Genomic DNA, 25,817 nt, shown 5'->3' with positions numbered 1-25,817 from the left:
CCCCATATTGGGCTGTGTGCTGACAGTGTGGAGCCTGCTTGAGATTCTCTCTCCCTCTCTGTCTCTCTCTGCTCTTCTGCTTGCTCTCAATCTCTTTCTCTAAAATAAATAAATACACCTACTTTGGGGGCACCTGGGTAGCTCAGTTGGTTGAGTATCTGTCATTGGTTCAGGTCAAGATCTCATGGTCATGAGATGGAGCCCTGTGTGGAGTCTGCTTGGGACTCTGTCTGCCTCTCTCTCTGCCCCTCCACTGCTCTCATGCATGCACTTGCTCTCTCAAAATAAATAAATAAAAGTTTAAAAAAAAAAATACACATACTTGAGCTCCACCTGGTCATAGGTTTACTAAATTTTAAACAATATATGCTTGTCTGAGTATTAGTCCCTAAGACTAGAAAATAAGACAACTTATATTTACAGAGCATTTGTTCATGTTTATTTGATTTTCAAATTAAACAACAACAAAAAAATTGTGCTTAGGTTTTACCAATTCTTTTTTTTTTTAATGTTTATTTATTTATTTTGAGAGAGAGAAGGAGAGAGGGCAGAGAGAGGGGGAGAGAGAGAATCCCAAGCAGGTCTGAGCTGTCCGCACAAAGCTGGACAGGGGCCCCTAACTTGCGAACCATTGAGATCATTACCTGAGCCGAAATCAAGAGTTGTACGCTTAACCGACTGAGCCACCTAGGCACCCCTTACCAGTTAATTCTTTAGGCCAAAAGCTCTTCAAATCACTTAACCTTTTGAAAATGAATGTTTGCTCCTACAGTCAACTTGTAATTATTTAGGGTCTTATTTTTGTAATTATTGAGGCCTATAGCTTGGCCATTTTATTTCCTTCATTTTAATGGAGCACAAGAAGAAAAGATAATGGGAAATTGAGAGTGTTACTGTTTAATTAAAGTTCCAGTAATAATAATAATGATAATAATGATAGTGGCCAGTACACGAGTACTTATAATGATACTTTGCTAAATATTTCATCTCATTTCATCTTTAACAGTTTAAGATAGGTATTGCTGTGATTTTATAGGTAAGCACACTTAGTTATGGAGAGGTAGAGTGACTTGCCCAAGGTTACCATACTAGAATTGGCAAAGGTGTGACTGAACCTAGGTCTGCTGGCTAAAATGATACTTGGACATTTCATTTCTAGGAAGTATCCGTATCGTTAGAATATTTGAGTGTTGCTTATATCCACATTGGATTTTACATGTTTAAAGAGTGCTTTGTTTAATTTATGGTCAGGATAGACAGTATTGTTGCTGTTGATATGGTTATCTTAATCTGTAATGCTCCTGTAATACCTGGGCTTTTTGGGTAGCTTTTCTGTTACATAATTTGGCCAAATTTTGCTTGTTAATTCTCTTATACAGTGCTAGAAAAATCCGATTTCTTTAATCTGAATTAACATTTTTAAATTATTGATGGAATGTTATTTGGAAGACATTTGTAAGAGCCCTTCCATGTATAGTTGAAAATATTAACAAAACTTAATTTTAGTAGTCAGGAAAACTTATGTTTGGCTTTTCATTTATTTAGCTGTGTGATCTAGGAAAAGTTTTTTCTTTTGTTCTTTGCACCTTAGTTTCCACATCAGTAAAACTGGGGATGATAATAATACCTATATGGTAGGGGTTGCTGGGAGAAGTAAATGAGTTACAGCATTTGTAAAGTTTGTAGCACGTATTTGATGCAGAGTTAGCACTTGTATTTATTATCACTATCCTTGAAATAGATTTCACAGTTACTATTAGCTCATCCATCATCTACTTTATTAAACCCAAATGGATTGAAAACTTTAAAATGTAGGGAATACCTACTCTGAGTATATTATACATAAAGCTCTTGGGAGCTTTTTGTTTTCTCTGCATGTCTTTGCTCTAGACAGCTGAAAGAAATGGCTTTTGCTTAAGCTGGCAGTGAGGGAGGCTGTAGGTAATAGGTGAGTAGATAATCGGTGAACAATGGGAAGAAAGTACATTGGGAGCCAATATCACTTTCCCTTTACCAGATGTTTCACATGAGAGTTGTGACCCCCCCCCCCCCCCCCGCTGGTGCACACATATATTGTGGATTTAATCTAAATATTCAGGGTAGTGTGAAACGTATATTCCTTGCCTGAATTGGTTGCTAATAAAGGAAAACATTTTTTCTATTGCCTGACCTTAGTCCTGTCTTTCTAACTAATTAGGTTACTGATTCTGTCAGTTTTGTCTTGCAGCTTCCTTGTCCTTTATTAAGTTCCTCTGGCTGGATGTGGCCTTTTAAAGTGCAAATGTCTGATAGAACTGAAAAGTGAACAGAGTGGATACTGTTAATGTTTGAGCAACAAGAGAAACTAAAAAGACAAATGTAGGGCCCATGAAAGATTCTGTTCTTGGGGAGTGGGTGGAAGAGTGTCAAATTTAAATTCTCGTCATTTTGAGCGACTGGTATTGGTAATACAAATAGTGATTAAAAAGGGAAGGGCTAATCAAGCTGAGGACTTAAATCCAAAAGGCTTGGGCTCAAACTCCATCTCTGTCACTAATTGTGTAGTATAAGGCAGGTTACGGTTTCTGAGCCTAAGTTTCTTTAAAAGTAAAATGGAAATAATAATAACTAACCATAGATTTTTGAGGAGTCAGTGAAAAAAGGTGTGTTGAAGTATACTTAACACAAAGCCACTTGAGTTGAATTCAAAGAAAACACTGCCACTATTTGCTGTAAATCCTCTCTGTTCCTTCTTCAGAAGTGTTTCAACACTCTGAAAAAAGAATAAGCTAGAATCGAAGCCCACTATTAATTCTGAGCTATATGTCAAATTATGTTCTTGTCTATTTTAAAAAAAGTTACTTGAATTTTCAACTGGTGTTCACTGTATTCAAATGGAATTCATTGAAGCATAGATACTTCAGAGTTCAGTGAGAAGCCAGACTCTAGTCTGGTGAAAAGAGTAGACTCTAAGGGGGGAATCTCTGCTTACTCTTCAAATCAGTCCAGCCTAGCTAAGTCTAGTTTTAAGACCGATAATGGGTCCTGGAATACCTCTTCATTCCAAGGTGAAACTAAAATCAAATGGTTTATTAACTAGTGCAAAGATGTTAATTCAGACTTTTCATATCTTATTTATGCCTTTATTGCAAGTGTCTGATGTGGATGTTATAATGAATATAAAATAGGTGAAGCTTTTAAACATCTCAAAAAACAGGGTAGCTTTGAAAATGGCCACTTGCTAACTTGATAAGGGCTAATATTTATCAGTTTACCCTATTTCACTTGGTTTATTGTTTCATAAACAAATTATCTGAGCCTTTTTTCTACTACCTTGAAGTTGGCTTCAGACATCGAAATTAAGTTGCTCAAATGCTATGCTAATACACACACACATATTTAGGTTTTTTATAGGAACAGAAGAGTGGCATTTACTGTTTTTTTTTCAAAAAAGGCTTTTAAAAAAACAGTAAATAGCTTGTTTTAAATAAAGGACATACATATATCCCTCAGTCTCTAAATGGGAACGTGGTGAGCCAATGGAGGAGGCAGGTCTTTTCATTTCTAATCTGTCTCCCTGTGTATGGATGCATTCCTGGTTTTCTTAAACTCTTTCATTTCCTAGATTTACTCTGTTCTTCTAGAGCTCTGATTTCATCAAATAGTTCCATTCAAGTGGCTGATAATAAGGCCATAACCTTGTAGGCATTAGACCTAAGATTTAATGCTTGTTCTACCAATAATTAGTTATGAGAAGTTTTCATAACTCATTTAAATCTGTATCTTCTTGAAATAATACCCATCTTGCATGAAAGTTGTAAGAATTAAATGTGTAAAAAAGCTTAGTGCCTGACATATAGTACTACTATAAAAACAGCTAATGATAGGTAACACTAATATAGTACTTACTATATGTAGGCAGTATATTAAGCACTTTGCATGGATTATCTCTTTTAATCATTACAATAATCCTATGAAGTATGTACTGTTATTCCCTTTTGACAGAAGAGGAAAGTGGCTGTGGAGTTGGGCTTTTAACCAGTTGGCTATTGTCTCTCTGTATGTGGTATATTTATAGAATATTAAGTACCAGTGATGATCCCAATTCCTGAGATGTTAGAATGTGGAAAATGTGGCTTTTAGAAACAATGGAATTGATACTTCCTGTTTGTATTTGTCCTTTTTTCATATCCTGACCACCATAAGGAAGTGGTATTTTAACGATTAGTTTGATGACATTAAGCAGGTTGATTAGGGGAAGAGTCAGCTAGAAAGCTATTAGAGTAATGCACAGACCTGAAATAATGTCTGAAATAGAGTGGTGAAAGTAAGAGAGAAAAAAGGACTAAAGACTTTATTCATTTTTAAAAGTTGAAATGTATATGAAAATATGAAAAATATGAAATATATACATGGCAAAAAATTCAAATGGTATGCAAGGATATATATATTATAGTAAGTATAAAATATATATTAAAGAATAGAGGTACAAGGATATATATTGTGAATGTATAAAATACATTGTGTATATTAAAGGGTAAATTTCCTTCCCTACTCCACATCCTTGATCCCCCTCTTCAGAGACAGCCACTGTTAACTGGTTTCTTTTGTAATACCACTGTATTCATTCTCTCTTTTATACTATTTTCTATATTTTGAAAAATTAGTGGGACATGCAGACTGGCATATTTGTATATTTTGATTTTTCTTGTCAAGAACTGTGAAGGCTCTTGAGATTTTACCGTATTTGCTAGCTAACAAGTTAACCTGCCTCAGTTTAATGGATCTGACTGAGACTCTTGGGTCAGAGACAGAGGACTTTAATACTCGGCATAGCAGCCAGCATAAGCTTCGTGTTAGAATTGGTTTTCCTTCACCCTCACATCCCATGGGAGTGACATGGAGCAGCCTGGGCGAATGCTGTACCTCACAACTGAGGAACCCAACCCCAGTTACAAGAGCACTTGCCCAACCTTTGCCCAAGAGGGAGATATTCTCTACAAAAATCCTTGAAAAGATAGCGTGGAACGAAAGCTGTTAATGGCTAGTGCCTCTGCTCATGTGCAGAGATGTGCAGAAACCCACACCCATGAAAAATTGTCGACCAGTACTACTGCTTCTTCCTCCTTCCACTTAGAAAAAAAAAAAAGATTTTTATATTAATTTCAGTCATGAGGGAGGAGATAGTATTTTTCAAGCATTTATATTTTCACTAGAAAAATTGGTAGTCTTATGTGGCTATAAATAATAAAAAGAAGCTCTCAGTAATCTGTCCTTTTGTGACAGTGCCTCTTGAGTTAGAGTCAGCTAACCAAGTGCAATTTTAAAATCTGTTTAGTTCTTAAAATGCAGTTGTATTTAAATCTTCCATTCCTCACTTATTAAATGTTTTATCCCCATATCAACTAAGCAGATGTGATAATGCTTTAAGAGGTTATATAGTGCTTTCAGAGAAACTATTATTGGAACCTCAAAACATTTCTGTTTTATATAGGTGCAGAAATTGAGGCTTAAAAATATTAAGCGATTTGTGTAAAGTCACATGTTAGTAAGTGGCCAGAGTGGTGATTTAAACCCAAATTTAAAAAAATTAAAAAAAAATGTTTTTTAATCTTTATTTATTTTTGAGAGAGAGAGAGAGAGAGTGCAAGTGGGAGAGGAACAGAGAGAGAGGGAGACACAGAATCTGAAGCAGGCTCCAGGCTCCGAGCTGTCAGCACAGAGCCCGACACGGGGCTTGAACTCATGAACCGTGAGATCATGACCTGAGCCAAAGTCAGACGCTTTTAACCAACTGAGCCACCCAGGCGCCCCTAAAAAAAATTTCTTTTTAATCTGAAACTCCAGTGGTTTTTTTCTTTAAAGTAGCTCCTTTTTTCCTGACCTCAATCAGTAGTCTGCTTTCAATGATTTGGACTTTAAAACACGTAATTTTGGGTAGAAGTGTCTGTGTGTGTGTTTGTGTATAAACTCATGTGCAAATCCAGAATTACAGGTCAGCCAGACAGTGCCTCAAAATAGATTTTCCAATATATAGCTACATAGCCCCAGATTTTCCAGTATGTATAGTCCCAGAGACCAGACTGATTTTCAAGATTATCTCTGCGTTTTTCTTTTCTTTTTTTCCCCCTGTATTATTCATTTTAAGTAAAGTTGTGTGGCAGATCCTGGAATAATGAGGAAGGGATCAAATATTGACCCCAAACTGAAGCTATTTTAATTTAGAGATTGGTGGTGTTTAATTTGGTAATATATAGGGAAGTTGGAAAGATAAATAGGATTAACGGTAGAGGTGTTAAGTTTCATTTTATACTTGATGAATGTTTTGTTTTTAGTAAGATATTTTGTTTGTCGATCCATACTGAATAGGAAGCATGGAAAATGGAGAAAAATATAAAAAATAGAATATGAAAGTAAGAGTTTCTTATAATCTTGTTATAATAATGACAGAGAAGCACTTTAAATTGTTATGGCCTTCCAGTCTTTTAGTGTCTATATTGAATATAATTGGGATGGTAGTTTATGCTTTTGTATTTCATTTAACTCTGATGTTTTCTAGTTACGATTGTGGCACAAATACATCTTTCAGTGTCATTATTTTTAGGAAATATGATTTTTGGTAGCAACATAATATGATTTTGGGGGGGCACCTGGGTGGCTTAGTAGGTTGAGTGTCTTGATTTGGCTCAGGTCATGATACCCCCTCCTCCCCCCGCCCCCCAGCGTTGGCCTCTGTGCTGAGCATGGAGCCTGCTTGGGATAGTCTCTCTCTGTCTCTCTGTCTCTGTCTCTCTCTCTCTCTCTCTCTCTCTCTCTCTCTCTCTGACCCTCTCCACTGCTCATGCTCACATGTGCATTCTCTCAAATAGGAAACAAAATTTTTTAAATAATATTTTTGTTGGAATTATTAATATTTATTTAAAAGATCTCTATGTTGGCCTTTTTGGCGTTTGTATTTTCCTGTAACAATACAGAGAATATATTTCTCTATAAACTTTTATCCTCATTTTATACTATTTTTTAGGATAAAATTCTAAAAGTAGAATTACTAAGTTAAAAGATGGAAACTTTCTTTAGTCTGTCCATATACTATGTCAATTTGTTCTCCTAAAAGACTGTTACCAATTTTTACCTAATGTATAAGCATGCCCATTTCTCCATGTGCTCAACAGAATTGTTATCTTTGAGGGGCGCCTGGGTGGCGCAGTCGGTTAAGCGTCCGACTTCAGCCAGGTCACGATCTCGAGGTCCGTGAGTTCGAGCCCCGCGTCGGGCTCTGGGCTGATGGCTCAGAGCCTGGAGCCTGTTTCCGATTCTGTGTCTCCCTCTCTCTCTACCCCTCCCCCATTCATGCTCTGTCTCTCTCTGTCCCAAAAATAAATAAACGTTGAAAAAAAAAAATTAAAAAAAAAAAAAAAAAAGAATTGTTATCTTTGAAAAAAAAATCATTGCTAATTTGATAGCTGCAAATATTCTCTCATTTAAAAATGCATGTTTTAGACTACTAGTTCATTAAAATTATGTTGACATTTCTGTTCATGTATACTCATTTTTCTCATTGGTTTATATGTGTTTATGATCTCTTCAGGCTGTTAATTTTTTGCCAAGAATGATTCAAGAATCATCAGCATGGAGTTCATAGATGAGAATAAATAAGCTCTTCAGGGGCAAAAGATCTATGGAGAACAGAACCTAGGACAGAGCTGAGCCCTGAGGACAACCTACCCTGAGGGAGTGGGTAAAGAGACAGTAAAATAGTTTGGAAGTTAGGAAAAGAGGGGACTGGATGCTTTCCATTCTCTTAAGCATTTTTTAAATTTTTTAAAATTTATTTATTTTTTTTTTTGAGAGAGAACACAAGTGGGGGAAGGACAGGGGGAGAGAGGGAGAGAATCTTAAGCAGGCTGCACACCCAGCTCAGAGCCTGCTCCATTTCAGAACCCTCAGGACTGTGAGATCATGACCTGAGCTGAAATCAAGAGTCAAGAGTTGGTGGCTTAACTAACTGAACCACCCAGGTGCCCCTCCATTCTCTTAATCCTTCCTTACTTTATTATGAAATCCTTTGTTTTCCCTCCAAATTTAGTTAAGTAATTCACTAATGTTACTCTGTAAAAATTGTTCTGTGATTTTAAAAAATCTCAGCTAAAGTGACGGCAGGTTCTATTTCCTAAACTTTAGTTTCAGTTAATTTTTTAAAGCCTTATGTTGATGTTGTTGTTAATAGTATTGCTTGGGAATGTGACCTTGGTTTTATGTTTATCTGTCTATCTCAGTTTTATGGACAGGCAAATTAGGGATATAAGCATAACCTTGTGTGTAATTCACAGGTTGACCCTGGAGCAGTTGAGGAGAATTTGAATAAAAGTATAAGAACCTAAACTATCTCCTTGATTTTTTTTTTTCAAGTTGTATGTGTTTAAGACACAAAAAAAGAATAAACACTGTGTATCCATTTACTGCCTAAGAAAGAAAACAAAAACAAGAGTTGAAGCCCCCTTGTATACCATTTAGCCAATCAAATTCTCCCCTTCTTCTCCCATTACCCTGAAACTGGTATTTATCCCTATATTTTATACCTATGTCTCACATTCTGTACTTGGATCTTTTGTTAATTAAACAAGTGTTTACATAAACATTTCTTCAACTTCAATATTTGGACCTAGGATAGTTTAAATACATGATTGTGTTATACATCACTGCTTTTACTTCTTTTGTATTTGCTTTCTTTGAATTGTTCAACTCTTCGCTAGTTCCATGTTTGATTTAATCCAGTGTTCTACCATCTTTGTGATAAGTAGAACTCAGAAATCAGAGGATTCCTGAATAGTTGTTGAATTGCTTTTGGTGGCTGTGGGGAGGGTAGGGGTGTTGTGGGGAGCAAGAGGGCAAAGAGAAATGAAATGCAACAGAAAGTAATCAAATGGATTTCTTCTAAAACAATTGACTATGGTCACTGCATAGCATCATAAGCAGCTCTCTGAAACTTTATGGCTAGAGTTTGTAAACTAATTCAGCAAAGAATCGAAAAAGGGGGACACACTTGACTCGTTTGTGCATAGTATATGACTCATCTGTACAGAATGAAAACATGTTTATGAAAGCCCACAGTAAATGAAAGCTGGCACCCAACTTGATTCAGACAAAAGTGAAAGCCTGTAAGTTAATGGAACACTAACTTTCTCAATGCATGCCAAAAAGAGTCCAGTAGAAATAGGATACATGACTCCAAGAGATACGGGTTGTGGACCTAGTTCTTCCATGGACGCATGTGTGACCTTAGGCAAGTTAATAACCTTTCCTTGGATCTCCGTTTCCTTGTACTTCTGAGATAGAGATAGGCAGGGTGTAGCACAGTAGGCCATATCTCCTAAGATCTTTTACTTATATAAGTTGATTCTATTTTTAATTATGGATCTTAAAGTATTTACTCCTGAAAATTTATTAAGGCTTATGACTTACGAAACTTTCTTGAAATTTTAGGGAAGACATATAAGGAATTTACATAAGACAGCTGTGCAAAATGGAGCTGGAGGAGCCTTATTTGTTGTAAGTAATACTCTGATTTCTTCAGAATGGAAAGACTTTTGGAAATTTGGGTAAATCTATTGTGATAATCAGAAGTATCTTAAACACCAGTGTCTTTGGTATATGCTGGCCAAGGTGGTGATTTAAATATAGCTAATTGAATTCATTACATCTCAAAAGTTGTGTGATTGCAGTTGAACCTCTCAAGTTTAAATTGACACCAGGGCAACTCTGGGAATAAGAATGTAGATTATTTTTTGATGAAATTACTATGAGCCCTAACAAGATTTCTAGTCTCACTTCGGGTTCTTAAAAATCAGTCATATTGGCTGAATAAAGATTGTATGGCTGCAACTTGGGGAATCCCAAAGTGGTTCCAGTTTGAAACTCACGGACTTTAGTAATACAGTGAATACATTAGTGGTTGCCTTTATATTTTTGCTTTACAGGGTTTAACTCCAGGTAGAGGCCAGTGAACTCCCCAGCTTAGTTGTACAAGTAAAAGAGAGATGTTTCTCCTTTCTGTGACAAGGCATGATTTTCAGGGATTAATTTTGTGTTGTTTAAAGGCAATTTGGTGGATTTGTAGGATGATTTTGAGTTAGTGGTACAGTTTTATTAACTGAGTTATTTCCAGGCTGAATCCTAGTGAGTTAGCCATACCATTGAGTTGATTCCTGCTTTATATTTTGTTTGTCTAGAAACACAAAATTTGCCACATATTTGAGATCATTGTCCAAAGTTTCCATTTTCTTTCTTCTTTTATATCCTTAAAAAAGCAGAACTTTGAGAGTTAGCATAAGGGATACAGTTCTTTGTTCACTGTACATACTAAACATTAATTGATGTAAGTGTTAATCTCAGTGTGACTCATTTGATTTCCTGTTGACATGCCATTTCTTGTCAGTTTTTGAAGAGGGCCTGCTCTTTTTACGGAGAAGAAATAAAGCTGCTTGCCATTGGCTAGTTTCTGTTATGTGGGGAAGAGATGGTGCTTTTGTACCTTCCCTGAAGTAGTGGGTCCTTTTGATAATCTGATAAATTCTTTTGGAACAATGCAAGTTATGTTCACACTAAGAATTTTGTGCCTTAATTTTATAAGCATTCCAGCACTTTGTTTGTTTTGGTAATTACATTAGAAGATTCTATTCTCGGGTTCCCTAGGTGGCTCAGTCAGTTGAATGCACAACTCTTGGTTTCAGCTCTGGTCATGATCTCATAGTTTGTGAGTTCAAGCCCCACGTTGGGCTCTGCACTGACAGTGTGGAGCCTGCGTGGGATTCATTCTCTCTCTCAAAATAAATAAGTCAACTTAAAAAGATTATATTCTCTAATCAAGTTGGATAACACTTGTTTTTTGTGTTTTTTTTTTTTTTTATTTTGGTTCTAAAGCTAGTTCTCTTAAATTCTGTTAACATTACTTTTGTTAATCATACTCCTCAAATGTGTATTTAATAATTAGCCATTCTTTTTGATGCAAGGATAGATTGATATATGTTATAGTGGAATTAAAGCAAAGAGATTAAAGGTTTTTTTTGTTGTTGTTTTTTTTGTTTTGTTTTGTTTTGTTTGTTTTTGTTTTTGAGAGAGGGAGCATCAGGGAGGGGCAGAGAGAGAGAATCCCAAGCAGGCTCTGCACAGTCAGTGCAAAGCCCAATGCGGGGCTTGAACGCATGAGCTGTGATATCATGACCTGAGCTGAAATCAAGAGTCAGACACTTAACTGACTGACCAACCCAGATGCCACTAAAGTGAAGAGATTAAATGATCAGTAGTAGTATAGTAATAAAGCTGTTAACACTTTTGAGGTAATTTTGATAATTTTGAAAAACTTTTTTTCCTTTGTATAGCACAGAGATACTCCTGAGAATAACCCAGATACTCCATTTGATTTCACACCAGAAAACTATAAGGTATGACAAAATTAACATTACGATTAATTTACAAAATATTTAGTATCTTCCAAATGTATGAAAACAGGTGCTTTTTCTTTGATACAGAGGATAGAGGCAATTGTAGGAAACTATCCAGAAGGACATAAAGCAGCAGCTGTGCTTCCAGTCCTGGATTTAGCCCAAAGACAGAATGGATGGCTGCCCATCTCTGCCATGAACAAGGTACCGAATTCATTTTTGCCTTAGTTTGAAAAGAGAAGAGACTGTGTAAGAATTTCTTCCTTATGTAGAAATTCCTCTGATGATTATTAGTGTCAGAATCTAGGAGTTTGAAGCCTTTTTAATCATTTGTTTCCTCAAATTTGTGGTTTTGTTGGTTCTCTTAATAACATGGAGAGCTTTTTATCCTTGCAAGAAATAGTAGAGGCATTATAGTCACAGTAGCTTTCTCTTTTTTCTCTTAAATGACCATAATAAAGATAAAAAGATCCCACATGTGTATAATTTGCTCTCAAGGTATTCTGAAAATTAATGTATTAAACACTAAAATTATAGAGAAAAAGATCTGATCTTTCATACCTAATATGAATCTTTTTATTAGTTTTTATCTTTGGCTGTAGGCTTTAATAAAGATTTATATCAGTGTTTATGACATCGTATTTATGACACTTGATGGCACCCTATGCTTAATAATCAGCAACTTACAAAAATGCTATGGGTGACCCATTTAAAGGAAGTTAATCTGTTCGTACATATTTTAAGATTAATTTTTTTCTGATGAGTTGTTTCAACAGTTATCCACATTTTACACTTAAATTGTATTAATTAAATTTTTGTGGTATTATGCTACAGTGTATAGTTTATGAAGTACCATACAAAATCATATATTATTTGATTCTTACGAGAATCTCACAAATAATAAGCCAGTGTAATATAATGGAAAGTATATTTGACTTCAAGCTAAGAGATCTGACTTTTCTGTAGACTCACTTCCTTATGTACAGTGAAGATTTTGAACTAGGGTAGATCTCTTTAAATTACTATGTTATGATTCCTAAGTGATAGAGTTGGGACTGAACATTTCCAGTTCATTGCATTTTCTGCTTGACTGAGTATTGGCAGAGATTCTGCTATACTTCATTCCTCTTTTCACCTTCTAAATTTTATTTGGTCTATTAGAATAGACCATTATCATCTTTCTTAGAGAACAGGAATGCCTTCAGTGATTTGTTGGAATCCCATATACAAATTTTAGATTCAGTTCATATCGCTTATTTGCTTTGTACAGTACTCTAACATGGTTATGGACCTTTAGTTTTATATTTTTTTTGGTGTTTTTGACTATGAAAAATGTTACAAAGCAAGTTTGGTTGGTACTGTACTTGGTAAAATATAGTCAGGTGGGTTTTTTCCCCAATAAATCACATGCCTCTTTGGGTATTTTCTAAATTACTTAACACTGTTTTGTATTAATAGCCAACATTCTAAATAATGATTTAGGTGTGCTTCTAACCATAGATGATGCTCTTTTTTGTTTGGGAAAAATTCACATTGTTAAAGATTATGTTTTTTCAAGTAATCTCTACATCACTGTGGGGCTCAAACTTAACCACCCTGAGATCAAGACTTGCATGTTCTACCAACTGAGCCTTCCAGGCACCCCCAAAATTCACATTTTTTTTTTAGTTTTTTTTTTTTTCAACGTTTATTTATTTTTGGGACAGAGAGAGACAGAGCATAAACAGGGGAGGGGCAGAGAGAGAGAGGGAGACACAGAATCTAAAACAGGCTCCAGGCTCTGAGCCATCAGCCCAGAGCCCGACGCGGGGCTCGAACCCACGGACCGCGAGATCATGACCTGGCTGAAGTTGGACGCTCAAACGACTGCGCCACCCAGGCGCCCCCACATTTTTAATAATGGGAGTTGTGTTGGAAGTCTTGCTGAATGGCAAGCTTAGCAGAGTAAAATAAATGAGAACTAATGTGAGAACATCTCACAAATATTGTCCTGTTCTATTTAGAACTGAATGTGTATGTGTGAGAGGCAGGAAAGTGTACAGAGGATAGAATCAAATTCCATTTTACATTTGAGACTTTTAATATTGTTGTTTCTTTACTCTCTTACCCCCTAGCCCCCAAAGAAAAAGCCCAATCTTACAACCAAAACAAAAATCCAGAAGCTCACATGTTAGTTCTTTAACCATCACTAGAGTGTAGGGAGATGCACAGCAGTCTTCCCAGGGGAGCTCTTTCAAGTTAGCATCAGTGGTAGGGTTCCAGGAACACTGTGTATTTTCAGGCTCTAGCATGTGTGTTTTGAGAGAGCTCCCAGTTTCAGAGGTACATACCTGGTTTAGTATCCCCAAATTAAATTTAGCACAGCTACTTATCTTTCACTAGTGAGCCATGATTATATGTCTTTTGAGAATACATATCCTTTCGATTTTCTAATATGAGAAAGTTCAACATATTTGTCATCTGAAATGCTATTTAACAAACTCCTCTTTCATGTCAAAACATGGATATATGCATCATTTTTTTAAGAATGCCAGATAGCAAATCTTAAGACCTGATAGATTAAATGATATTAGATCACCTGGAAAGTTGTAACCAGGATGGTAGTCATGACAGACTGTATGTAGACTATCCCTAGCAAACAACTAAAACAACCTTGTTTTCATTAACCGACTTGCTCTGACCAAGAGAGTTGTGCTTAGACAATGAATCCCTTGGTCTTGAACCTCACTGTGTCAATACATATTTGCTAAATACCTTGATGTGAAGAGTTGGGAAGTACTAGTCCATAAGATTTTTGTAAAGAGTGTCTTGATTATAAGTAGAAGTTGTGTTTTAGATTTTCTGGAGACTTAACGTATGTGTATGTATGTGAGCTTTGTGTGTATATAAGCGTGTAGATATATAAATCAAGATAGGCTAATAGGTGAGCTTTGATTCTTGCCCTTTTTTGTGTTGCCATACCATTTGCATGCATTGTACATCACCAGTAACATCAAGACTTTTTGAAAAAATTGGTGAAGGATTGAAAAAATATAATTAATTTATTGGGATTTGACCAACAAATTTTTTGACATTTAGAAATTTAAAATTATAAAATATGAGGGTTGAAATGATCAAAGTAGAAATTCTTGATAGTGAAAAACTTAGAAACATTTAGAGAAAAGAAGATCCTTTGGCAGAGATGGGGCATGGGGTAAGTGGAGGAGGTGCTGTAACCATTAGCTTCTGGGCTTCGTGTGGTTTAAGTGTAAAGGCTGCAACAACTGAGGGACTTGCACCTCACAAATATCAAATACAAGTGTATTTTCTGCCTCAGAAGAACTTTCGTGTTTTTAGCAAATTGAAGCAATATTGACTTTATGTGCTTTACAACATACCTAAGGTTCAATTAATAAACACTATAATTATACCATCTTAAAATTTCCTAATATTTTAGGTTGCGGAAGTTTTACAGGTACCTCCAATGAGAGTATATGAAGTAGCAACTTTTTATACGATGTATAATCGAAAGCCAGTTGGAAAGTATCACATTCAGGTCTGCACTACTACACCTTGCATGCTTCGAAACTCTGACAGCATACTGGAGGCCATCCAGAAAAAGCTTGGTATGGGACACATAACTTTAATGAAAAATAGAATTGTCTTTCTAGATTTGACCCATTTCTACTTAAGTTTTCCAGTGTTTGCCATCGTACTGGATGTGTACTTTTCATCAGTAAATTTTTGTCTTACTGTGGTTGCCCACCTTTATTTATTCTTATTTTATATTTTTCCTTAGTTCTCGGCCTCAAAGTTGAGTTTTCTTCTTTTCCTGTAATCATTAAGCATGTTGGAAAAGCTTGTGGGGGGTTTAAAGTTTTCATTGTTAAAAATTAAATTTCACTCATTGTGTAATAATAGCATGTGGTACATAAAAAAGTGACTGCATTGTCCTTGTATTCTTCCAAATGAGTCTTGGAACAAATAAGATAAGAAAATAGTAAGAATGTGTTGGGAAGGGAAATTTGAAGTATTTTCTGCTTGGAAGTACTTGAAGTATTATTATGATAGCATTTACAAAATTAAAAGGGCATTTTTCCATACAAAACTGCCATTGCTGCATTAATAACTGAAAATCAAAGGAAGTAAAAGGAGGTATACTTTTATCTTGTTACTGAATATAAAGTAACAGTTTAGTTACTTTAGTTGGGTTGTATTGAAATATGTAACACAGAAAGCTGAAGTCTGCTCAAAATCCCACCCTCTAATGTACAAATTCTAATGTACAAATTCTTTTTTTTTAACGTTTATTTATTTTTTTGAGACAGAGAGAGACAGAGCATGGACAGGGGAGGGGCAGAGAGAGAGGGAGACACAGAATCTGAAACAGGCTCCAGGCGCTGAGCTGTCAGCACAGAGCCCGACGCGGGGCTCGAACTCACGGACCGTGAGATCATGACCTGAGCTGAAGTCGGACACTTAACCGACCAAGCCACCCAGGCGCCCCTCTAATGTACAAATTCTGATAATAGTTGTGTATGTTAGTTTTAGATTTTGTTTTACTTATTTTCATTATTAAAAACATAAATATGTCTTTTTTGTACTTTATTTTGGCTATAACATATGTACGTCTGCCTCATTTCTCTATTATAAGTTATTCTGCAATTACTTTCATGCATACATATCTTTGCATACTTGTCCTATTATATATACTGAGGTTGTTTACAAGAAGTAGAATTGCTGGGTCAGATTTTACTATATTTTGCCAAAATGCCTTCCCTAAAGATATGAGAGTACCTGTTTTCCTTTTAGGTTTTTTTTGTTTTTGTTTTTGTTTTTGTTTTTTTGAGACAGAGAGAGACAGAGCATGAGTGGGGAGGGGCAGAGAGAGAGGGAGACACAGAATCTGAAGCAGGCTCCAGGCTCTGAGCTGTCAGCACAAAGCCCGACGCAGGGCTCGAACTCACGAACTGTGAGATCATGACTTGAACCGAAGTCGGATGCTCAACCAACTGAGCCACCCAGGTGCCCCTCCTTTTAGTTTTAATGGTCTTTGACATTAGCAATTTTCTGAGTCTTTGCCAATCTGACAGTGTGACTGATTTTGGTAGGTTAATTATCACAATCAAAATGAAAATAATATATTCTGATACTCTGCTGTATAACAACAGACAGTAGAGATGAGTCCCCTGAAATTTGATTGTTTTTAAAGGAACAAGTCCATTTAAATCCTTGAATGTTCTGGGGCGCCTGCATGGCCCCGTCAATTAAGCATCCAATATCCGCTCAGGTCATGATCTCCTGGGTCATGAGTTTGAGCCCTCTTGTATCAGGCTCTGTGGTAACAGCTCGCTGGAAGCCTGTAGCCTGCTTCCTGCTTCAGATTCTATGTCTCCCTCTCTTTCTTCACTTCCCCCAGTCATACTCTGTCTGTCTCAAAAATAGACATTATAAAAAAGATAAAAAAAAAAAAAAGAAATCCTTGCATATTCTAGTATAATTATATAGAGTTGTTTTAAGAAACTTAATGTTCTTAAATACTTTTTGTATGCCGCTGTAATTTGTTGTTGTTCTTTTATTAAGCTATATTGCTATTAAAGTGTAACCTGGTCCTTAACAGCAATCATTTATATTTTTAGGAATAAAGGTTGGGGAGACAACACCTGATAAACTTTTCACTCTTATAGAGGTGGAATGTTTAGGGGCCTGTGTAAATGCACCAATGGTTCAAATAAATGACAACTACTATGTAAGTATTCCATTTAATATAAATTAACGTTGTATGATACCATATTTTAAATTTTAGTATTTGATTTCCTATCCTGTGGATATTATTTTCTGAATTATTCATTTAGAAGAAACTGGTGGCATAATTATCCAGAAGGGTTTTTTTTTTTTTCTTTTTTTCCAAGTTTATTAAAAAGCAAAGAATAGAGGAGGCACCTGGGTGGCTCAGTTAAGCGTCCAACTCGATTTCGGCTCAGGTAATGAGTCTCACACCAGGCAGAGCTTGGGATTCTCTCTTTCCCTTTCTTTCTGCCCCTCACCCGCTCACACACTCTCTCTTTCTCAAAATAAATAAACATGAAAAAAAAACTTAAAAAAAAAGCAAAGACTAGAAAAACTTTGCACAAAATATGTCTGTTTTAACTTCCACATTGTTGTCTACTAGAAGGTTCTTAAAAATTATTATTTTTAAACATTTTTGCATTTAACTCTAGGAGAGAACGCCAAATTTTAAAAAATTATAAATTATGAAAAATAATTTACATAGAAATACAGAAAATAACCACCAAAACATAACATAATATTTTACCACTCTAATATTAGGTACTATTATTTTTATCCTCATCATTATTATTTGTAGAAATAAGTTCCAGATGCAGATAAGCCACTCCTAAGCCCCCCAAATCCTATATTCCCTTTCATTCTGAGGTAACCAGTATCATAAATTGTGTATATTTTTCCTGTACATGTTTTTAAACTGTTTGAGTAATGTATCCAGCCATACTAATGTATAATACTATATTGCTTTTTTTTTTTTAATTTTTAAAAATGTTTTATTTATTTTTGAAAGAGAAAGAGTGAGCGAGCAAGCAGGTGAGGGGCAGAGAGAGAAGGAGACACAGAATCCGAAGCAGGCTCCAGGCTCTGAGCTGTCAGCACAAAGCCCAGTGTGGGGCTCAAGCTCACAAACTGTGAGATCATGACCTGAGCCGAAGTTGGACACTTAACCGACTGAGCCACCCAGGCGGCCCAATACTATATTGCTTTTTAAAAATTTTACAGAAATGGTATCAGACCTCTAAGTACTGCTTTAGCTGGATCTCACAAGTTTTGATAAGTAATATTTTTATTATTTAGTTCTAAATATTTTAAAATATATGTTCTGATTTCTTCTTTGGCCTGTGTCTTTTAGAAGTACAGTATATATCTCCATGTGGAATTTTCTAGTTACCTTTTTAAAAGATTGCATGCTATCTAATTATATTTAGTCGTTTTCATACATAATATTTTGTTAGTTCCTACTTCTTAGAAACTTGTTAATGGGAATTCTTTTAGTCCTGCACTGAGTGAGTATGGATTCTTCAAGAAGGTATTTGCCTTGGTTTTCTCTTGCTCCTAGAAATTCTACTATTGCAAAAGAAAGCTCTTCTGTATACCCTCCACTATTACCCAAAGTGTAAGGTTCTAGACTAGGAGTTCTTCTTGAGAGACAGTTTAATTTCTAGTTTAGCCTTGAGGGAATAGCTTTTTAGGGTCTTAACTTTGTGTGGTTGACATGTGTCTTGTGGCTTGGGGCTTTGTCTCTTGCCCCTCTGGACTGTGAAACCCTGAAGCCAAGTTTGCTTGGTGTTCCACTTGGCTGCCTGGGTTTTCACTGAGTTTTTGGCTCTGGGTATTTCTTTCTTGTCAGCATATTGATGACATTTACAATTTTTTGTTTTTTTAATTTTATCTAGCATTTTTAGTTGTTACATTTGGGGGGGGTGGGTCATTCAGGATAGCTAATCTGCTATAGTCCCTGCAATAGAAATCTACAATTTTATTTTTTAATGGAGATAAAATTTGTTTAGATTTCTAGAGTGGTCTCATTCTCTATTGTGATTTTCTTCATTTTAATGATCAGAGATACAAATTTCTTACCTTCTTTATCCCCTATACTTAAAAAAAAGTCATTGGAGTGCCTGGCTGGCTCAGTCAGAAGAGTGTGTGACTCTGGCTCTCAAAGTCGTGAGTTTGAGCCCCACATGGGGTGTGGAGATAGATTATTTAAATAAATAAAACTTAAAGTCCTTTAAAAATATGGCAACAGTTTTTCCTTCTCCCACATTTCTGTAATTTACTTAAAATAAAGAGGATCTTGATTTGCAGGAATCAGTCAAGGCTTTGTGTGAAGCACTCTAAGTTTAAATATAATAGCCTGTGGGTTTATCCAAAAGATAAAGATTCTTTCACTTAGTAGTGGTATGGTCTTTGGCAAGATAAATTCTTTTTTTTTTTTTTTTTTTTTTTTTTTAATTTTAAGTAGACTGCATACCTGACGTGGGGCTTGAAGTCATGACCCTGAGATCAAGAGCTGCATGCTTTGGGTAGCTATGTTGGTTAAGTGTCTGACTCTTGGTTTCGGCTAAGGTCATGATCTTACCATTGGTGGGTTCAAGCTGATAGCATGGAGACTGCTTGGTATTCTCTCTCTCCCTCTCTTTCTGCCCCTCCCCCACTCTTTCTCTCTTTCTCTCAAAAATAAATAAACAAAATAAAACAAAAAAATAACTGTAGGCTCTACCAAATGAGCCAGCCAGGTGCCCCCAGGGCAGTTAACTTTTCTGGAACTCATTTGACTGGTGGATAAAATGAAATAGTCACATAAACTTTGATTGGCTCCTGCTTAGGAAAAAAAAACAGCTGTGAAGTACATTTTGAGGATAGTTGGGTAGATTTTCAATATGGACTTGACATTTGATTAAAGAATTATTGTCAGTTAGGTGTGGTGACATTGTGTTATTTAGAAGATGTTCTTATTCTTAGATTCTTAGATGTCTGCTGAAGAGTGAAATGCCATCATGTGTGCAGTTGCTTTCAAAATGGTGCAGCACAAGGGTGCCTGGGTGGCTCAGTCAGTTAAGCATCAGACTCTTGGTGTTGGCTTAGGTCATTATCTCACAGTTTGTAGGTTCGAGCCCCCCTTCAGGCTCTATGCTGACAGCTTAGAGCCTGGAGTCGGCTTGGGATTCTGTTTTTCCCTCTCTCTCTCTCTTTCTCTCTTCTTTCTTTCTCTCTCTTTTTCTCTCTCTCTGCCTCTCCCCCCCACTTGCTCACACTTGCAAGCTCTCTTTCTCTCAAAATAAACATTAAAAAAAATTTTTTTTTAATGCCATCTTTAAAAAAAACCAAACACCTCAAAATGGTGCAACCCACAGCAGGCGGAAGGGGGGGGGGCAGGTTATGTGCATTAAAATGCAAATATGACAAATTAAAAATTATTGAATATAGGTGGTAAGAATATGGGTATTCATGTATAGTTTTCAAATTTTCATAATAAATAGTTGGGGGACATAAAATCATTAGATGAGTTAAAGATTCCTTCTGGCTTTGAAGTTTTGAACATTTGTTGAACCCTAAGCAATTTGAAAGCAGTGTTTTATTTTTATAAAAGTTTAATCATTGAACAAATATTAAAGAACTTCGATGTGGCTGGGCACTAGAGATGTAGTACTGAATCATGATTTCTCCAGCACAGTGTCATAAAACATTTTCCTAAGTAATTAAACAGTTTTCCGGGGGGGTGGTGGGGGGGTGGTGGGAATGGGAGTATAGTTTAGGCATTTCTCTTTAATCTTTCCCATTCTGTTTTGAGCGTCTTTTGGTTAAACCTAGGGTATAGCTAGGCACATGGGCATATGTGTCTATGTGTTTTAATTGTATTTGTTATTTTATTATTTAAAATTTACACAGATTTCAGTAGTAGGAAATAATTTTAATATGACTTTTATTTATTTATTTATTTTTTTAGGAGGATCTGACACCTAAGGATATTGAAGAAATTATTGACGAGCTCAAAGCTGGCAAAATTCCAAAACCTGGGCCAAGGTATGCTTTTATTTCTATAAAATAAATTTTAATGGCTTAACCTAATGTAAACTTCATTTTAAAATTTTATTCCGTGTGTTCATAGGAGTTGTCAGGTGCTTTGGATAGTATCAAAACCAACTTGTCATCTAAAACAAGTTTTGGTTTTTTTTTCCCCCCTCTAAAACCCTATCAGATAATCCTCTGGTATCTATTTGAATATTTAGAGAGAAGAGAAATTTACTAACAAATAGAAATCTATTCCATTGTATCAGAAAACAAACTTTTCTTTTCCTTCCTCAAGTTAATTTCTTGCATATATAGTATAATGAAAGAGAATGCAGTGATAGTAATAACCAAAATATAGTTATTCTTTAAATTGACCAAAGCTGGCTAGTTCTTTTTTTATTAGTATTTTTATAATAAAGCTCTCTGCTCAGATACATAAAACAGGTGCTCATTGTGAGTCATTGAGTAACCAGAACAATTAAACTGGTTCAACAGTACCTGATTTTGGAGTACCATTACCAGGTCTGCCCTAGCCAAAATCAATAAAAGATTCAGGTCTATAAGTGGTTTGGAACTGCTTTTTTATATTTTTAGTAAATGATCGCTAGAAAGGAAATATTCAACTGATGGTAAGACAATATTTTGACATTAGTTAAATTTTTGTGCTAAGATTGTTATTTTCATTTTTCTTAAAAATTTTTTTAATGTTTATTCATTTTTGAGAGAAAGAGAGTGTGAGAGTCAGGGAGGGGCAGAGAGAGAGGGAGACATAGGATCTGAAGCAGGCTCCAGGCTCTGAGCTGTCAGCATAGAGCCCAACGCGGGGCTTGCACCCACAAACTGAGAGATCATGACCTGAGATGAGGTCGGATGCCACCCACGCGCTCTGTTATTTTCATTTTTCCTTAAGTATTGAAAATAACTTCTAAACCTGCTCTCAATTATTAATTACTAATTAAGATGGGGTGCCAGGTGGCTCAATTGATTAAGCATTCGACTTTGGTTCAGGTCATGGTTTCACAGTCTGTGAGTTCGAGCCCTGCATTGGGCTCTGTGCAGACAGCTCAAGAGACGAGCCTGCTCCACATCCTGTGTCGTCCCCCCCACCCCCCCTCTGCCCCTCCTCCACTTGCACTCTGTTTCTCTCTCTCTCTATCAAAAATAAATAAAAAATTTTAAAAAATAGAAAAAAAATTACTAATTAAGAGATAGAAGTTGTTTTTTGGTATGGTTTAGCTAAAATTAATTTTAAATCCAGGGCGCCTAGGTGGCTCAGTCGGTTAAGCATCCGACTTCAGCTCAGGTTATGATCTCGCAGTTTGTGAGTTCGAACCCCACATCGATCGGGCTCTGTGCTGACAGCTTGGAGCCTGGAGCCTACTTCAGATTCTGTTTCTCCCTCTTTCTCTGGCCCTTCCCCTCTTGAGCTCTGTCTGTCTGTCTCTCTCTCTCTCTCAAAAATAAATAAACATTAAAAAAAATTTTAATAAAATTAATTTTAAGTGCAATTTGAATTCTTCATAGTTTTCTAAAGATATCTTAAAATTTGCAGAATTCTATGGGATGCAGATATTATGAGATGTAAAAATATATAGGTAGGGCACAATGCATATATAAAGCATAGGTCATTGCTGACGGATAAGTCTAGAATGTAAAGTCATTTTTGTTGTTTTAAAAAAAAATTTTTAATGTTTTTATTTATTTTTGAGACAGAAAGAGACAGAGCATGAGTGGGGAGGGGCAGAGAGAGAGGGAGACACAGAATCCGAAGCAGGCTCCAGGTTCTGAGCTGTCAGCACAGAGCCTGACTTGGGGCCCGAACTCACGGACTGTGAGATCGTGACCTGGCTGAAGTCGGACACTTAACTGACTGAGCCACCCAGGCGCCCCCATTTTTATTGTTTTATACCAAAAGTAGTGGGCATTGGTGGATATATCTCAGCATTATTAAAAAGATAAGCATTAAACTTTCATTAAGTACCTTTTCTTTAAAAAGTACCTTTTTAAAAAAAAATGTTTATTTTTGAGAGAGAGAGCACAAGCGGGGGAGGGGCAGAGAGAAAGGGAGACAGAGGATCCAAAGCAGGTCCCAGGCTGACAGCAGAGAGCCTGATGTGGGGCTCAAACCCACAACTTGAGGTGAAGTCGGACACTAAAGCAGCTGAGCCATCCAGGAGCCCCTAAAAAGTACTTTTAAGCCATAAACAATGTACAGAAAGGTCAAGTTTTCTAGAAGATAAATGAGTTTAAAATGATGAATTACAAATCGTGTTGGGATGGCTGAAAAACCAGATTTACCTTTTAAGTTGTAATGAGAACAAAGTAATTAATAGATGGCATTTTAAGTATAATGCATAAAGCAGATGTTTTTTATGAAGTGAAAGCCCTAGTGTAAATCGTGAATGGAAGGGCTAGATTGCTGCCTGTCTGGTGTTCTGAGGCATATTTACAGATAAAATGAGGGGAGAGATGAGATTAGTAGATTAAAGACAATTTGTGGGCTTTACCAGAGGTTGTAACAGCCTTCATAGCGTTTTTTTTGTGCATTTTGTGAAGGGTGAGGGAAGGAGAAAGTTGGCAGGTATAACAGACCATTGAAACCTTTTCTCCTCCTTAAGTATGTCATAGGACTGTAATTTACGGAACAACTAGGAAAATGGACCAGATTACTCTTGAAATTACTTTCTTATATAAAAATCCATAATTTCTTGAAGAGTTCAGACAGTGTGCATGATTAATTCTCTCATTTATTGTTCTCAAAAACCTCAGTTTTTATAATCTTCCTAATTGGTCCTTTGTGTTGGTAAAGAAGGTAGATGAGCTTAAACCGTAGAGGGGACTTAGTAAAGGGAAGAAAGTTTTCCAGAATAATTATTTCATTGGCAGTTAAAGAGCAGCAGGTATACCTGTGTTACTAGTTAACGTAAAAAATTTACAAAGCCAAATACTGTTTTTTATTAAAGTGTGATCTCCTTTTGCCACTTACCCTACATTAGTTTTAGGTTCTGTCAGTTCACAGTGACGTTTTGTTTTTATGTTTATTTATTTATTTTGAGAGAGAGGCACGAGTGGGGGAAGGGCAGAGGGAGAGGGAGAGAGAGAATCCCAAGCTGGTTCTGTGCACTGTCAGCAGAGAGACCAACATGGGGCCCGATCTCATGAACTGTGAGATTATGACCTGAGCCTAAATCAAGAATTGAACACTTAACTGACTGAGCCACTCACACGACCCAATAGTGACTTTTTTTATCTCATTTTCACAGTGAACTTGTAATGCAAATAATACTTAATTTCTGACTTTGTAGGCACTCTTCATTACAGTATACTACTTAGTTACTTGCACTGTGTAATGTAATATCTTAAAAGATCATAACATTATTAATGTGGTATCATTGTCCTGTCCCCTGAACAAAAAGTAATTTCCTGTGGCTGTAAAAAGACCCTTGTAAGATTGATGACAGAATTTAAAGGGCAAAGCAAGGAGTAAAAAGATATAAATTGAACAGTTCTTTAGCTAAAATATATGGCAGGAACAAGGTAAATTAACAAAGCTAGGGAATAGGAAGGGTGAAGTAGGAGGAGGTGCTGAGCTGGGCTCTAGCAATGGAGGTCAGACAGGGGCAGAGTTGAGTGATTACTTAGGAAAGTATGTGTGGGGGTGAAAAAAAGACAGGTTCTTCTACCTCTGTGCTGCATTAAGGACCTGTTCTTGTTTTCTTTGTGGCTGTGGTAGCCACCCTAGTCTGGAACCTGTTTTTGAAAAGTTACTACTACTGATAGAGCTTTTAAAAACATGAATAGAAATATACTTTGTTTTCCCTGCCCCTAAAGGATACCCTCCTAAATCTTCAGATTCCCATTTCCTTCCAATTCCTCTGTTGACTTCCAAACATATGTATAAATTTGTTTTCCCTTCTGTTCACTATGGTAGATCTCAATTTAAAATAAAATTCAGTTCAAATAAAATTCAAATATAAAAAGAATAAAATGTCCTCTGGGTTTGTTATGTTGCAGTTCTTAGCTCTGATCCTTGGGCAGATGCTGATCTCCTCTAAGCCTTGGTTTCTATATCTGTAAAATAAGGCCAGTATCATTTGACTCATGGCATTGTTCTAAAGATTAAATGAGCTAATAATATATGTACGCTCTTCAATACATGGGAACTACTAGTAACGTGTTACTTTTATATCTTTCATATTTATGGTGAGTTTTGGATATGTCCATTTTCATACTCAAGTTTAGAAAATCTTGCAGCAGTTGAAATGTTTGAATTAAATAATCCATGCTAATTCTTGGGTGAAAAATAGTTACCTAACTGGGTTTTGTAAAATAACAGTTATTTTCTTAAGTAAAGATTTATAAATGGTAGTTATTAATAGTCAACTTAATGTTACTTTTCTTTTCAGGAGTGGACGCTTCTCTTGTGAGCCAGCTGGAGGTCTTACCTCTTTGACTGAACCACCCAAAGGACCTGGCTTTGGTGTGCAAGCAGGACTTTAATTTATATTCAACTGTAAATATGTTCCAGGAGGAATAAAACATGAATCTTCTATCTACATAAACTTTTTATATTATTTGTTCATTTCATTCATGGCGTATACCTAGCAACTGGCTGCTATGAGTGTCATGTTAATACTAGTACCATTTTAAAGTCTTTTGCTATCTGTGGCTAACTCTAAAGACAGGATCACATAATCTAGTTAACAGTCATTCCAGTATTTCCATTTTCAAATGCCAGGTCACTTTTATCAATAATATTAGGTTATTGTGAATTTCACATGTATTTTGCTTTTCCATCTTTAGCTATAGCCAAGTTTTAAAATGGTTGTTCTACAG

The 25,817-nt window shown here is 36.1% G+C and overlaps 1 protein-coding gene across 1 annotated transcript in view; it reads left to right on the top strand.

The window, feature by feature from the left end:
* The window catches only part of NDUFV2 (NADH:ubiquinone oxidoreductase core subunit V2), a 31,221-nt gene extending 5,678 nt beyond the window's left edge, over nt 1–25,543 (top strand). Inside the window, exons 2-8 of the mRNA XM_043558299.1 lie at nt 9,463–9,528; nt 11,358–11,420; nt 11,508–11,624; nt 14,857–15,025; nt 17,039–17,148; nt 20,917–20,993; nt 25,388–25,543. Of these exons, the coding sequence (XP_043414234.1) occupies nt 9,463–9,528; nt 11,358–11,420; nt 11,508–11,624; nt 14,857–15,025; nt 17,039–17,148; nt 20,917–20,993; nt 25,388–25,481 (696 nt within the window). The 3' untranslated portion in view covers nt 25,482–25,543. The remainder of the gene's footprint in view (nt 1–9,462; nt 9,529–11,357; nt 11,421–11,507; nt 11,625–14,856; nt 15,026–17,038; nt 17,149–20,916; nt 20,994–25,387) is intronic.
* The last annotated feature ends 274 nt before the right edge of the window (nt 25,544–25,817 follow it).

This window comes from Prionailurus bengalensis, chromosome D3, assembly GCF_016509475.1.
Source record: "Prionailurus bengalensis isolate Pbe53 chromosome D3, Fcat_Pben_1.1_paternal_pri, whole genome shotgun sequence".
NCBI lineage: Eukaryota > Metazoa > Chordata > Mammalia > Carnivora > Felidae > Prionailurus > Prionailurus bengalensis.
The sequence above is the reverse complement of the archived record's forward strand: the minus strand, read 5'-3'. Positions and strand labels throughout refer to the sequence as shown.